Genomic DNA, 16350 nt, shown 5'->3' with positions numbered 1-16350 from the left:
AAGAGTGCGAACACGATAGAGGAACACATGCGGGAGATGCACGGATGTGCTCGCAGCTAGACCATGTGAGGCGGGGTGGATGCTTGTGATTGACTTGAGCTGAGCCTAGGTTTTGCTGTGCACAGGCCGAGAATGTGGTGTACGAGTCAAGAGGATTGCATTTGATATTGAGTGGGAGCTGATTATGCGATAAAGTTTAATGTACAACGAATGGATTATTCTTCTAATGTTTTCGTTCTTCTCTTGGGTTTGTTGAAATATAGATTTATTTTTAATTTGGGTTTCTTTATCAAAACCAATTTGATTAAAAGGTTGTATTAGGGCTTTCCAGCAATTGAGGAGGTTGAGCTGGGTGAGAGTTTTATCTTGCATAGTTGTTCTTTCTTTTGGAAGCTAAATCCAAACCCTAACCTTAAAATTTTTCTTCTCTTACTATGGTAGAGTTGAGATTAAGCTTCATTAGAGTTGTTTGGGTATACAAATTTAAGTTAGAATGAATTCTTAGTATAATATTTAGTATCAGAGCTAGCCTAATTTTAATCTTATCCTATGATTACCAAAATTCCCCAATACCTAACCCCATCTCCAACGAAAACCTCTCCAACGAAAACCCCACCCCTTGTTGAATTTCCAAACTGGCCAATCAAAAATTTTCTTTCCTACCCTAAATCACACCCATGTACATCATTTCAGTCTTCAAACCTAAACCCCACCCACACCATCGAGGAGTTCATTGTTGGCAACCTGAGCGGGATGAAATGACATAATGCAGCTTATGAGAAATCCACAAAGAGATGTTCATGAATTTATCATAGAAGAGGTGCAACAAAAAAATCCTCTAACTGCAAGCTTGTCTCTGTTGAGAGGAGAAAATCCCAAGGGATCACCCGTAACATCAACGAGGACTCGCCAGATCCAAGGAATGGAGTGAATCCTTTCCTCCAGGTAGATTTCAGGGATGAAGAACTATTACTCCGAAGATTTGACATGAAATATCAGAGAGATCAAACTCTTGGAATAAACATATATTTGTCATATTTTGATGGCCACCTAGATCCAAACGAGTTCGTCAAGTGATTTCATACTGTGGAATATGTCTTTGAGTATAATGACATCTCACCCAACAGAATAATGAAACTAACTGCCAGCAAGTTAAAGAAAATCACATCTCTGTGGTGGAAGAACTTGAACATTCTTCGACAGTGAGAAGATAAGAGTAAAATTACTACATTGTTTAAGGTGAAACAAGAGATGCAATGCTAGTACCTATCAGTTTATTGCAGACATGATGATCAGACACTAGCCTCAAAAGTGGAGAGACAACATCACTGGATAACTGCCACATCTTACTGTCTTTTGTACCCCCCTCCGGGCTGGATCAAGGTGAATGCCGACGCAGCCTTGCTCTTGTTCGGGTGGGCGAAGATTGGCATCATTATTCGAAATGATATGGGAGAGCTTCTCAAGGCTGCAGGACATGGCCTCTGTCATTGGGACAACACACAAGTGGAAATGATGATGGTTTTATCACTCTCCATACTTGTCGAACACTGAATAACTTAGTGCTATGGTATTGTCATTGAGAGCAACCACTCAAATGCTATGGACTTCTTCCGCAACACCATAGACAAATGACGTTGGCAACATCAATTTCTTGACAATCCAAACATTGACTTCTTTAAAGTTTCAAGTGAGTCATTTTTCAACATCCCTTTAGGAGCAACAACAAAGCAGCTAATACTTATGCCAAGATGGCTATGGATAGAGATTTTGTTTTGACCATGTTAGTAATTGTGGTCCACTTTGGGTTTTTTTTGCAAGAGGATAAGGCTCATTTTGTAAATGTCTATGAGGCATAGTTTTGTACTATTTTTTGTAACCTTTTGATTTTATTTTAATGCAAAATACACACCTTTCAAGGATGACTGCCACATCTTACAGATAGAGTTCATTCCTAGGATTAAGTAGCAAGAGTGAACCAAACAAAGATCGAAGTTGTCTCTGCTGGGAGTGGAGAACAAGTGAAATTAACCAGCATTCCCAAATTCGTTCTTGCCAGGAAGTGCATCAAGTTCTAAATGTTTGGCACACTATATCAGATTCCCCAAACATGAGTATGATATATTTCATTGAGTAGGGAGTAGTTGAAGAAATAGACAATGACACATCATACTTTGAGGAAAGTAAGAACATAGAAGAGTACCAACTACCAACTGATAACAGACCAATGTATGTATTTTCAAGCTGAGCCCATGAGAGATACTCAACGGTATTAACAATAGTTCTAAAAGGGAGTGAGTCTGAGGTAATAAGCGTTCATGCAGGCATGAGTTTGTGGTGCCTCGAGCTACTTTTTTGCAGGCTTTGAGAGGAGCTTCATACGGATTGCCATGTGATGTACAAAAGGAGCCAATACCAAACATGACAATCTCAGATAAAAGAATTTAAAATTTTTCAGATATACTACCTCCTGAGTTATCCATTCTGACTTATCAGAGATGAGAAGCTTTTGAAGCTAATTCTGGAAGGCTATATGAGGTCATTTGGGTATTAAATTCAGCCCATCGACAGGAGGGATGACCTACACCGTTGGAAAAAACCTTGGGAGTTTTGCAGGAAAGAACATCCTACAATGAGTAGTCTTCCAGAGAAGAAGAAGAGGCTTCTCCGGAGTGATTGCGAGGAACTTAGAACCACACAACAAATGATGCCGGAGTTAAACAAACAACAAAAGAAAATCAAATATTATTACGGAAATCGAATAGGAACTTATAACCACACAAAATAGAAAATTGAAGTTACAATAATTGCAACACTAACTCGAATTAGAGTTGGATCAAAGGGGTGGTGGAGGTTGTTGGTGAGGATCTAGAAGGTGCTTCGATGGTGGAAAGAGGCATTAGGCAAGCAAGAACAACAAAGCGGTTGGTGAAATGCGATATATAGGTGTGATTTAATGTGGGAAAAAAATTTGGGTAGCCGGTTTGAAACGATAGTGTAGTGAAATGGGGTATATAGGTGTGATTTAATGTGGGAAAAAAAAAATTGGGTGGCCGGTTTAAAAAATTCAATAAGGGGTGGGATTTTGGGTGGAGATAGGTTTAGATAGTGAGGGATTTCAGTAACCTCAGGATAGAACTCGGGTTAGACTAACTCTGATATTGAATAATATGCTAAGAGTTCTTTTTTATTTAAACGTTTATATGCAAACAACTCTAATCAATTTTATTCTCAATTCTACCATAGCAAGAAAAGAAGAATTTTAAGGTTAGGGTTTGCATTTAGCTTCCATAAAAGGAACAAATAAGCAAGACAAAACTCTTGCCAAGCTCAACCTCAACTGTCTGGAAAACCCTAATATAACCGTTTAATCTCAACTCGGAGTCATTTGAAAGTACAGACGGGTGTGTTAAAAGATGAACGCGAAATCACACCCTCACACGAGGGCGTGGTAATTACCACATTTGGATCAGTTCGGTTTGGTCCAAGCATAGGAAGGACCGGCTAGCCCTCCTAGGCATGAACTTGCCACCTTTTGGGAGTGAGATCCACTCCTAGTTATCCTAGGGTTATATATTTATATTCTTAATATTTTAGGTGCTGTTCTTGGTTGTTTTGTTCGAGCCAGCCGTCGGCGTCTCCAATTTTCTCGTCTAGAGATGTATCCAAGGTTTGAGTGGTGCTCTGATTATATCTTGTTCTCGAGGTGGTGATTATCCTTCCCTCTACTCTTCTCCATCCTTCCAACGTTGCTCCCCGTCGCCTGTCTCTGCTGTAACCTCCCAGAATAGCCTTTTGTGGTTGTTTTTCTGGCAGTTTTCCCACTGTTACGACCTCCATCTTCGTTGTCGCTACTGTCTAGCTCCTTTACCTTCGCTGCTACTGTCCGAATCTCCACCTTCCCTACCATTATTGTTCCATCCCTCCATATTTGCTACCATCGCTGTTCTATCCCCACTTGGTTGTCGCCACTTAGAAACCTCTAACTACTATTTTCAGTGTAGCCAACCCAATTACTTCTATGCTACTGTCCAAGACAACAAGTACCAACTATTTCCCTGCTATACCCGCCCCCTATGCTCCACCTCCCTACCTTACTACTACCTTTCGAAGCCTCTAATAATACCACCACACTACATTCACCCTAGTTGCTTGTCGTGTATTGTGCTTGTTGTTATTTTTTATTTTGGTGTTTGGCTCTAACCTTCTATGTATTATCAGTAATGATATTTACTTTTTTCATTATTGTCAGTTAACTTTGTTATCATTTGATATCAGAGCTAGCCTCACCCTAAGTCATCAATTTAGCATGTCATTACCTGGCGTGATTAACTAATTGAATATTTTGTGAAAATTTTTTGGAGTTCAAAAAATTGATGATGGAGCCAATTGAGTAACTTGGATTCTGGAAACAAATTCTGCCGCTGTGGTAGCAAAACTAAAATTGATTTTGCGGAGATACACAAATCTTCGTCATTGCACAAGCGAAATGTGGCATTAGTTGGAGAATTTAGCAAGCCATTACCTGACAGTTTTGATATTTACTTCTCAAATGATTATGCCTAATCCAGTTATGAACAATTTAAAATATGCGAATGGAAGTACTGGTCAATATATTGTAGGAGTTAGGGCTACAATCTAGCAAGATTAGGCATAGTCTTTGTCACAGCTCTAGTGCTAGGCTTAATTTATTGAAAAATTGGCCAGTGCAGGGACAATTTGAAAGAACTTATATCCGTCATTGGAGTAATGTTTCTTGATGTTGAATTTATGAGCTTTATCAGTTGCTCTACAGTACATCCACGTTCTACTGATTTGTTTGGACATTTTCATGCAACATGCCTTCCAGAATCTTTTCTGTATCAGACCCTTCTTCAGAGCTTTTTCATCTATCAGGCCTTCCTTCAGAGCTTTTTCTGCAGCAGGTCCTCCACTGAAATTCTTCTTGCAGAAGCTCTCCTCCCGAGTCTTTTCCTGCATCAGACTCTCTTCCGGAGTCTTTTCCTGTATTAGGCTCTTCTCGGTTTTTTTTTTTTTTGCAGTAGGTCCTCCACCAGAGTTCTTCTTGCAGCAGACCCTCTTCTGGAGCCTTTTCCTGCATCAGGCTCTCCATAACTTTTTCATGTATTAGGTCCTCCTCCGGAGCTTTTCCTGCGACAAACCCTCTAACAGAATTCTTCTTGCAGCAGGCCTCCTCCGGAGTCTTTTCCTGCAACAAGGCTTACCTTCAGAATCTTTTTTATTTTTTATTTTTTTTGCAGGCCATACTTTGCAGCTTTTTCTGTTGGTTGTCTACTTTCCTGCAAACTTCTCTGCCATATTACCTGTAGAAGTCTTCCGCCTACCTACGGACACTACAAAAACTGCAAACAAAGACAACCTCAATCAACTAAATACTCTTGAGATTGATTTCGAAGTACAAGATGAAAACTTCAAGTTCCCCTTCACAAAAAATCTTCCTCATTCATTGTAACATGTTTCAACTTAAGGGGAGTGTTCGAAGTTGTATTAGGTAATAATTTATTGAAGTTAGAAGTTGTGAATTTCTTAGATTGAAGTTTTTTCCTTTTCTATTTTATGTTGTATGTTGTTTTATTTATCTCCAAGTAATTAATATGAGTTGATTAATTGAAGATATAGGTGTTATATTTTTCTTTTCCTGTTATTTCTTTTGTATTGTCTTTCCTATTCTAGGATTCATGTGAGCTGTTTCATATGAGTATAATTTCGCATTATTCTGAATTTTAGCACTTTCAAATAAGGAATGGATGGTGGACTGCTGTCTGAATTCCATTTAAGGGCCTTTAAAATATAAATAAAATTTTGTGGGCATTTAAATATATATCACACAGTTCTTATGTATCTACACCTAAACATTCAAATTTACATGCATGCCACTTAAATCTATAAAATCACTTAAAAACAACACTATTACTATCCTTTTAAAAATGAAATACACCGTTTCATGCATATGTCTATAACAACAGCGCGTTAATTGTAAATATCGAACTTTGATTGTTAGGTATGTAATAAATACATAAGCTTTGTGTGCTTGTATGTAAATTTCCCAATGTTTAAAGTTGGCAATTCTATCATTTTGCTAATTTTGAGAGACTAATTTTAATTAAACTATCCAAAGCTTTGTTTGAGATTGCGTCCTCTCTTTGTTCTATCGCATTCAAGACTGTCGCCGGAGAAAGCGACGTTTGGCGACCAATTGGGAACGTCTCTGGATGCGGTAGAGTAAAAACACAAAAATATTTTCGTTTCCGGACGGAGCGGAGGAGTTCCGTTGTGGAACGTGACTTTTGAAGGAGCTTTGCTGAAACGGAGTCAAACAGTTGATGGAGAACTTTGAAGTTGAATGAAACTTGAGTGTTTAAGACTTATTTATCCTATTTCTTTCTTTGTAATTAGGTTTATTTATTTGTTTTAAACGAGCAAAAATTGTCTTCTCTTTTTGGTTCTTACATGAAATATGATATTGAAAAGAATAGATTGTATCTTATCTGGATTGAGCTTATTCATATTACTTCAGGTTGGTGCTGTTGAAAGATCACCATCTTTAAGTGAGCTGAATGAAATTCTCCTTGGACAGGTGAGCCAGGCAATTGATATTCTTGAAATTTGAATATGTTTGAAATCTTTAAAAGCCCAAAATATGAATTTCGTTATCCTCAAATTTAATTGTTTGAACAGTTTTTGTTTAATGCCTTCATCACTTTAATACTTGGTCAATTGATTGTTGCCCAAATGTCATATGGGTCTACATTTTCAGGAACACATAAAGCAAGGAGATTTGTCTTTTGTATTTCGTCTACAGGTCAGCTTTGTTATTTTTTGCTTCATTTTTCTTTATGTTATTCTCTTAATTTTCCTGCTTTGTTCTAGACATGAATTTATTTCTTTGGATTATGTTACATCTTTTCAAGCGACTGGTGTGACAACATTTTCAAGTTATTGTTACTGTTTTTTAATGCATTTTTTTGGTTATTTATGCGAATATGCATTTTTCTCTTGGATGTGCTGCCCATTTGTTTGCATCCTTTTTTATTAACATGTTGTTGTTTCTAATATACTAATTGGGGCATCTAAATACATAGCACCAATTCTTATGTATTTACATATCTCATACCTAAACTCTCATATTTTACACACACAACACGCAAAATCTTTTATATCACATAAAATTTAGCACTATTATCACCTTGTAAAAGTGAAATACAGCTTTTCATGCATAGGTTTAAAGCACTAAAGTGCTATGTATGTAAATATGGATGTTTAGGTGTGAGATATGTAAATATATAAGAACTGTATGCTCCATACGTAAATTTCTTTACTAATTTATGACTATTTATTCTTTTAATGTTTAACTCATATCCTTCCAGTTTACTCAATTTATGATTTGATGTGCTTTCTAACCATTCTATATACACATATCCTGATTCTTGTATCATTGGCATCCTGCTTTCTACTTCTTTGACGTTGATATTTCAAGACATTCATCAATAATATGAATCCTAAAACTTCTGCCACTCCAATGCTACGTGGATGTGGCTGAGTGATGCTATAATGGATCAATATAGTGGGAATGTGATGTCAGAATTCATTAGAGGTTCAACACCATAGTTTTGGTTGCAATTTCTCAGTATTGTAATGACGAAATTTCAAAAAACGGGCAGTTAATAATTTTTGTGATTTTGTGATGAAAAACTAAATGCAAAAAAAAAAAAACAAATTTAAGAAGTCATTGTTGCCGGTTTATTTGGCGACAACGTCAAATGTCGTCGATTATGCTTGCAACTAAAGATTTTTAATACTTCACTAAGAAGTAAATTTTTATTTTTAAAGTTGATTATTTTTTAAATGCATTTTATTTATTTATATTTTTTTGCGAAGCATATTTAAAATATATTTACTATATTTTTTATACGTTTTCAATTTTAAGTGATGCTATTAATAAAATTATTGCTTTATAAAATCGAATTTGAGTTAGAGTTAATTAGTTAGTATAATTAGAAGCAATTTTAATAAGTTAATCAAGTTTAAATGGGAAAATAAATATCATAATTAGTTATTTATCGATCAATTATTTATTAAAGTATTTAATTTATTAGAATAATTAGTTAAAGAATAATTAATTGGACAACTTAGAGCATGATCACCTCCAACATAGACCTTTGCATCCTCTAAACTGCTAAACACAAGGAATTTGTACCATACCACAGAGGCAACATTGTATAATATTATTATGATATGGTGTAATTTCCTTGTTTTGATTAGATAAGCAATGTTTTTTTACTCTACATTCTTACTCCTATATAGGGCCTTATTTAAAAATATCTTTAAATTTTGAAAGCACTTTTTTTAAGATGAAAATAAACTTCTGAAATAAAAGTTCAGCTGACGACATCATTGTCGGTTAATTAGCAAATTAGAAGAATTAGTCCGATTTGCTTACTATATTTCATCATATATTAATCTTAATAATCTTTCTATACTTTTTTATTCTAATAAATAAAATATTTGAATATCTTAAATATCAACTAATATCTAAATAACTAAGTCACTTAATTTATCATTAATTGATCGTTTATTGACTTGTTGAATTTTATTTTATTCTAAGAACTGCTTAATAATGCATTAGTTTAACTAAATTTTAATTTTTTAATCAATAATTTAATTAATAGTTCTACTAATTAAATTTAGTTTAACTCAATAACTTAATCAAATAATTAATGAAATATTATAAGTAATTAAAAAATAAAAAAAAACTTTACAGTTGACACTTAATGATTTATTTTTATTAAAATATTAAAAATATTTTGTCACCGGTTTAACCGGTGATATTTCACATTGTTGTTGGTTAAATTAGCACAATGATTATTTTTATTTCTTTTTTTTGTTTTTCATGAAAAAATTATTAATTGCCCAATTTAAAAAATTTTGTCCTATTATGACTAGATGTTTAATAGATTGTTGATTGTTAAATTGGGTTGCCATATTTTTAAGAATCTCAAAATTATGATTAATTTTAAGAAAACTAATTTTTTTAAAAAAAATTAAAATTTTTAAGCTTGAGATTATAATAAAATAAAACTAAATTTTTTTTTTGTAAATTTACAATTTTTAAGCTTGAGGACTGTAATAAAATAAAATTAGGACAAAAGATCGTTATTGAGGGAGGACTAATGGAAAAAGGATCTACCTATGAAGGCAAATTTATTGACAAGAATTACTCTTATTTCTATTTTCATACTCGAGAGAAATTTATGTGATATTATGTCTTTGAAGAAAAGGGAGCTGTGGGTAGGGAATTGACCATTCAGAAGACAGTTTGACAGATGCAAACACAAATGATATAATTCTAGTGAAATTCTTTCTATGACTAAATATAATAAGCTCAATAATAGATAGGTGCTTGACTAGGCATGTTTATTCATGTATGTCATGATAGATTGTTATTTTTTTGCTATAGACTATATAATTCGAATGCATATCTGGGAAATAATTTGGTGTGTAGGATTATAGGTCTGAGAAATAATGTTATCTATAGGATTATATATCTTGATGTTTTTTTTTATGATGATACATAAAACTGTATTTTGGAATTTGGATATGGTGGGATATGTGCTTGAATTAAGAGTGATTTGCTTTGAATGATGAAAGGTGTGGGTTTTTTGGAGATGTGAATGTTCATAAAATTATAAGGGTTCTTTGGCTATAATGAGTGCAGCAAGTCAATGGATTGTATGTCTTGCTGGCTTCAACCATAGGGGCTGCAAGTTATTTCTGTTTTTTCTTTGGGGCATTGCATTTTAGGAAAGCATAAAAGTGTTCAATTTTAGGCTTCAAAAAAATTCATGGATTTAGTTCAAACAGGACACAATCCCCTTTACTTTATTAGATTGATTAGGTTTGCATTATTTCCTTTAATGACATCTTATATGAGTACCAATTTGTCCAGTTGGCATGGGCCTTGAAAGTTGTTGCCAAAGTCTTGGATTTGATTTTCACCTGCACAATGATATGCTGCTTGCCCAAATGTTGAGTCATGCTAATTTAGCATTTAGGGTGAAGAGATGACCACATTACGGGTATGAACATGTAGTCATAGGTGTACATTTTGGTTTAGTGGAACCACTTTAGAGCGTAATATCTTGTGATACATAACTTTCTTACGAGTGTTTAATTAATGCTGCACTTAAGCTTTATGAGATGGTATCGTGTTAATGCTGTACTTAAGCTTTATGAGATGTTGTCGTGTAGTCATAGGTGTACATTTAACAATTAACAATCAACAATCTATGAGATGTTTAATAATGAGCTCTCACATGCATTGCTTTGTTGACGGGCTTGGACTTGCAGATATGGATTACTTTTTCTAACTTGGAAATTAGGCTTCGATGAGTTATGTATTTAATGTTCTTTTAGAAAAAATATGGTAAAACTATTTTGCTTCTTTCAAAGTTTTTCAAGGTCATCACTAGTAGGTATGAACTAATTTGAAATACTTGGCAAAAAACTATAATTTTCAAATTAGTGAATTCAAACACAGTTTGATGGTCCTAATAGAAGGTGTTTTATATACTTTAATATTTAAAGATAGTTATAAAACCTTATATAGTAATTTTTTATAAAATATAGTTTAATTTCTACCTAATCATTATCAAATTACCTTAGATAAAATACATAATGACGACTAAATAGTTTAGATGCAAATAATGTCTAGTTACAATACTTTTAAATCTTGCATGTATTCAAGCACACTAGATTCACATTTTTATAATACTTCAGACTTTTATGCATTTGGTCCCTATATTTTTTGTTTGACCACTTCTAGTTTATGTTTCATATTAACTCATGCTTACTTGTTTTGCTTGCAATATATTGACAAAATACTTGTCTTGCAATATACTGACAAAACATGTCTTATTAATTTTTTTTCAGCAATAGCAACTCCTTTGTAATCAAACAAATTGTAACGATTAAAAATCTTTCTTGGGGGTTTCACATGCAAACCTTATGTAAGATAACAAAAAATTAATACATAGATAAAAATTAATATTCCACGAACTGTTTGTTTAGGGCTTTCTTATAGCTTGGACTTTTTTGATGTAAAATTTATTCCAAATGACAATTTAATGGTCATGATGTCATAGTCTAAAATAAAACCAAATTCTTATGAAATGAAGGAAACTCATATTGTATCCAATTTGAAGAAACTTCAATTACACATGCAATATAAATCACAAATTATGTAGCATAAAATAAATCTATAATTTAGTATGAAGTTATAGATTGAAATAAAACCACACAATTAGGATTCACTCTATAGAATGGAAAACTTAGTTGAATCCAACTTGACAAATATTGATTTACATACATGAAATAAATCATGAAGTATGTATATGTAAAAGAACAATGATAGAACTCATCAAATAGTAGTTCCAAGCCTCAAACTTCTACAAGGTGAAGCTTCCTTTTGAAGTTACGGTCAAGACTTGCACCACTTTAAGATGTCAAATCTAATTAACATAATCAAGTTTGAGAGGAATATGAATTTTTATCATGTCAAAGCTATTTTTTACAAGCCTTGAGATATATTGCTATAATAAAAAATAGGCCCATAATTGGTAGTTTCACAAAATTTAAGAATTTGGTCAAAAAAGTGCAAATATACTCTTCTAGTCTGATGTTAAGCGAAATAGCTAGCTTTCAATTTAAAAAATCTCATTTTATGTAACCAAGGTCAATTTTCAATTGTCTGTTATAGGAGGAAATTGTGAATATAAAGAAACAGGGTAGCTAGAATTTTAGCTTGTCGAAACCAACAGTCATCTCCTACAATCTTGGCTCCTAATCTCTTTTACAATATTGAATCTGGAGCATGAAGAAATAGAGGATCAAACATATGCTAAAGTAGAAGCGTTTTCTAAATTAGCTATCTGATGAATAGTAGGAAACTACAATCTGGATTGCAATTGGGAGCTTGTGACTGAGTTAAACAAACAATAGGAATTAAACTATGTTGGCTGAGTTTTAAAAATTAACCATTCTTAAATAATAGGCTTATTAAAAACAAAAATAAAATTAAATGTACAACATTTTAACTAAAGCAAATCAATACTCAAATAATAACGTGTTTGCACATAATTTGCAATTTTAATCATCACAGGATTTAGATTTGTGCATGCAAGACTTAATCTCAAGGTCAATTAGTAGACTAACAAAGAAAATGTAATTTGGAAATAGCCTCTTTAGTTATAATATTAGTTTCAATATAATTATTGAGTAGTTATGAGTAATATTCCTTTGTTTGATGGGAGGCATAAAGTTGAAATATCTTTGATTGTCTATATGAACTAAAATAGGACTTCAAATGGTGATGTCTCTAATTGTTGAAGAATTGAATCTACCAAAATAAAATTGATGACCGTCTCTATATTAGAGCAAGCGCATTATTGATCTAATTGATTATAGTGTGTTTTAATATTTTCGCAGCTTTGAATTATTTAAGATAAAAAGGCCAGAATGTGGTCTCCTGACGTGGGGGGCTATTTTAGTCCTAAATTATATGTTTGATTTAGTTTTTGGAATTTTAAGATGGGAGCCAAAATAGTCCTATGGCTAAAAGTATAGAAATTAAAACGGTTGCTGTAAAAAAAAATGAGGGTATTTAGAAATTTTTCTCTTGAAATTGTTGCAAAATCTAAATCAATCCTTTCAGGTTTGGGATATTGAGTAAGAAATTTATTAATAATAACTGTCTAAATTTAAATGAATTTTTTTAAGTTTGGGAATGTATTGGTTGATTGCATCCTAAACAAGGTAAGTGAAAATTAAATTTTGTAAAAAATTTTAAGAAAGAAATTCTTAAATTAATCTCAATTTTGACATGATAAGTTGACTTTTAACTTTAATTTTCATTACTTTTATAGGATGACCATTTTGATTCTTGTTTTAAGAGCTAAAGAATTAAATAAGACCTTTTATATAGTTTGAGACTCACGTAATACCCTATAAATCGATGGGGTCTATTTTTGTGATTTTCTCAAACTCTTAACTAAAAAGTGTTTTTCTTAAGATTTTTTGTTATATATATATATATTGATTTCATTCAATTTCTTAGATAAATAATTAAGCATAATTTGAACTATTTTTTACCAAAGATGATAAATGATGTTGCCCTAATGTTTTAAAATGTGTAAGATACTGTGGTTGTCTTTCTATTTAAACTATTGCACTTCTGTATGGTATTTTATGAAAAATCTTCTAAACTCGGCTTAATGCTCATTAAATACACCACAATACTATCATCATGTGTGGTCAAAAGAAATTACAATTTATGAATATTTCTTACAGGAGAAATATTTGTGAAAAAACCTACAATTATAGTATACTTCTACATTTAATTTTGCTAAATTTGAATATGTATCAAAATAATTACAGTAATGTACGTGAATCTACTCTAGAGTACATGTTCGCATAACTATACAAAATTTAATAAGTGTCAAACTTCAAGTCAAAACTTAAATTAAATATGAAAGCGGATTTGAATCTAAACTTCGGTTTTGAAATTTAGGGTATCCCTGAAGTTTAACCTGAGCAATCCTATATATTGAAGTTGTTAAATTCGTAGAACATGTTCATAGTATAATTCTTATGAAACTATCTATTGATATTATCCTATGCATGCTAATGTACATGAAGCTACCAAAGACTTTTTTAGTGATATTTCCCTTTAAGGAAGTCCTAAAATTAAAACTTGATCTATTTGGCTAATTTCAACAAATAGGAGTAGCTTCTTCAAAGAAGGTTTTCATCAATATGAAATATGCACTATATATTTTTTGTTAGTAATTTAGGAAATTTAATAAATGTAAATTTAAAGTTTCTTTTCCCGTCTTTCTTTTTTGTAGAGTCACTTATAGTTTATTTTTCAGAAATCATTATTCTGACATTCAACGTATCTCATTGTACTATCCATCTATCAGATGATAATTTGCATTAGCTGCTAAATGGAAGTTAGCTTTCTTACATGTTGGCAAAAGATACATGTAATTTAAATTCATCAACTTTAATAAATTTATTATCTTTTTGCACTTTTCTTGTTATGTTGGAGAAACCTGACAAAATGTTTCTCTAAAAAATTTTTATGGTTACTTTTGACCTGAAAAAGACCTGCAGGTAAGTTTTTAATCTCCTGTTTGCACTTCTCAGTTTAATATTTTCTATATTTCTCAGGTGGCTGATGACTCAAGTTTGTATGGATGTTGTGTTTTAGTTGAAGAGATTGTGCAGAAACCTTCAGGATTGATTTCAATTCTTTCAGAAGAAAAGCCCTCGTTTTCATCTTTAAGCCGCCACATCATCACGACAGGCAGATGCTATTGCATTTTGTCAAGACTTCCATTTTTTGATCTACACTTTGGCATATTGAGGAGGTAAGTTGCCAGTAGTTAGTCTTTGTGAATGCAATTTCTAATAATTTTTTCTTGCAAATGGCAAATAGTAATTATTGTTTGTTTATGTAACTAAAAAATATGCATTTTATGAACATTAAAGGACTGTTTGGGATCGCTTTTCTTTTTTATTTATTTATTTTTTTTTCTATACGTTTTGTTTTGAAACAAAACATTTTTTATTATTTCATTAAGGTATAGCTGTTTTTAAGAATATTCAAAAAGTCTAAATATTGTTTTAAGTATTTTTAAAAGATGTTAATTTATTTTTAGAAATAAAAAAGTTATAATATTTAAAAAAACAATAGACAAGCATGTATAAAAAAAACGAAAAAAATGATCCAGAACAAGCCGTAAATTGCAGAAAATTTTCTTCTCTCTATGCCATGTCTCAGTAGTTCATACAAATGCATGCTGAACTTCGAATTGTAATGACACAAATTCTTCATTCGTCTCCATACTACTAAAAAAGGTGCACAGATAGTGAGTCGGATAGGGAAGAAGCAAGTGAAGCTTAACAAATTTATGCTACTTCGATATTTTCTGCAATTGCATTAATTGCAGAATTGATATGGCAGCCATATGTGACAGTAATTTTAGATAGTTCATATTATTGAAGTTTCATGACTATGCACCTTTATGAGATGTATTCCCGAAATATTATTATAAAGGCACGTGTTGGTCTTTTGTATAATTCTGAGATTTCACCGGAAAGTTTGGTTTGACACAAATATTTTTAAAGGCATGCTTCAAGTGCACAGCAAAGTGAAGCGGGCGTCTCTCTCTTCGCTTAACTGAAGCGTACTTTGAAGCATTGAAGCAAAGCAGTCAATCTGGTTCACAATTTAGTGAGAGGGAATAAAGGGCCAATAAATTAATTTAGCTTGTTTTATAAAACTTGAGACTTTATTAGTTTATTTATGCTTTAATATTTAGATTATGTTTTGAGTTATATTTTTTTTTGCAATTTTAATGTTTTTAGTTATTACAATGAACGTTTAGAAATTGTCCGAAATTTTAATTTGTAGATTCATCCTTATTTTTTACCTTTAAGTGTGGACTTGCACCACATTCATTTCTATTTTATATAGGCTTTAATTCATACTTTATATTTTATAATTGTTAATGAAAGTATTTATACATTAATAGCTTTATATAACCAATTAGTACTTTAGTTAATAAAAGCGCCGCTTCATCCTGTGTTTTATGCTTTTAAGAAAAATAAAGCCTTTTGCATCGCATTGTGCTTTGGACGTTAATAACACTGGTTTGACATTGTATCCTTGGAGTTTGGGTGTATGTAAATTGACAAGCAATCATTTAATTATATTTGAAATTTATACATCTACTACTATATGAATAATAGTGACACGGGAGCTTTACAAAAAAAGTTTCGGCTACAGTACCGTGGGAGATGGGTCGAAATAATCTCATTTTCCCTTTTTATGTTTTCTTGTTTCTTAACCTTCATTTCTTTTTAGTCCTTTCCTATCTATATGTTGTATTAGTGTTTAAAAGTCAGATTTTGGCTCAGATTTCTGTCAAGACAGCAGCTGTCGTTTGCTTTCGCCCTTCGAGGATTGTATCCGAGGGATTGGGTGGTGCTCCAGCTGCATTTCTCTCTTGAGATGGTGTTTTTCTACACAATTTTCTTTCGTATCTTCTCCACGACTCTCTCGACCATCCTCCATTGCTGCAGCCCCTCGAACAGTTCCTTGTAGCTGTCTTCCTCTGTAGTTCTCCACCTTCCAGCAACCATCCTTCCTTTGACCTTGCTGCTGCCTCTAGAAACGCCTTCACCCTTCCAACTTGCTGTAGCCATCCAGGACCCTCGCTCCTCCCATTTCACCTTACTGTCGGCATTCCAAATCGCCCGCACTATTGT

At 32.6% G+C, this 16350-nt stretch overlaps 1 protein-coding gene across 4 annotated transcripts in view; it reads left to right on the top strand.

Moving 5' to 3' along the window:
- LOC110032327 overlaps nt 1-16350 on the top strand; it is a 79818-nt gene that overhangs the window by 21243 nt on the left and 42225 nt on the right. For all 4 annotated transcript variants that reach the window (XM_020735918.1, XM_020735917.1, XM_020735919.1 and 1 more), the window contains exons 5-7: nt 6539-6598; nt 6779-6823; nt 14248-14447. In XM_020735918.1, coding sequence (XP_020591577.1) covers nt 6539-6598; nt 6779-6823; nt 14248-14447 — 305 coding nt within the window. The remainder of the gene's footprint in view (nt 1-6538; nt 6599-6778; nt 6824-14247; nt 14448-16350) is intronic.

This window comes from Phalaenopsis equestris, unplaced genomic scaffold (assembly GCF_001263595.1).
Source record: "Phalaenopsis equestris unplaced genomic scaffold, ASM126359v1 Scaffold000921, whole genome shotgun sequence".
NCBI classification, from domain to species: Eukaryota; Viridiplantae; Streptophyta; class Magnoliopsida; order Asparagales; family Orchidaceae; genus Phalaenopsis; species Phalaenopsis equestris.
This window is presented reverse-complemented; position numbering and strand designations above follow the sequence as displayed.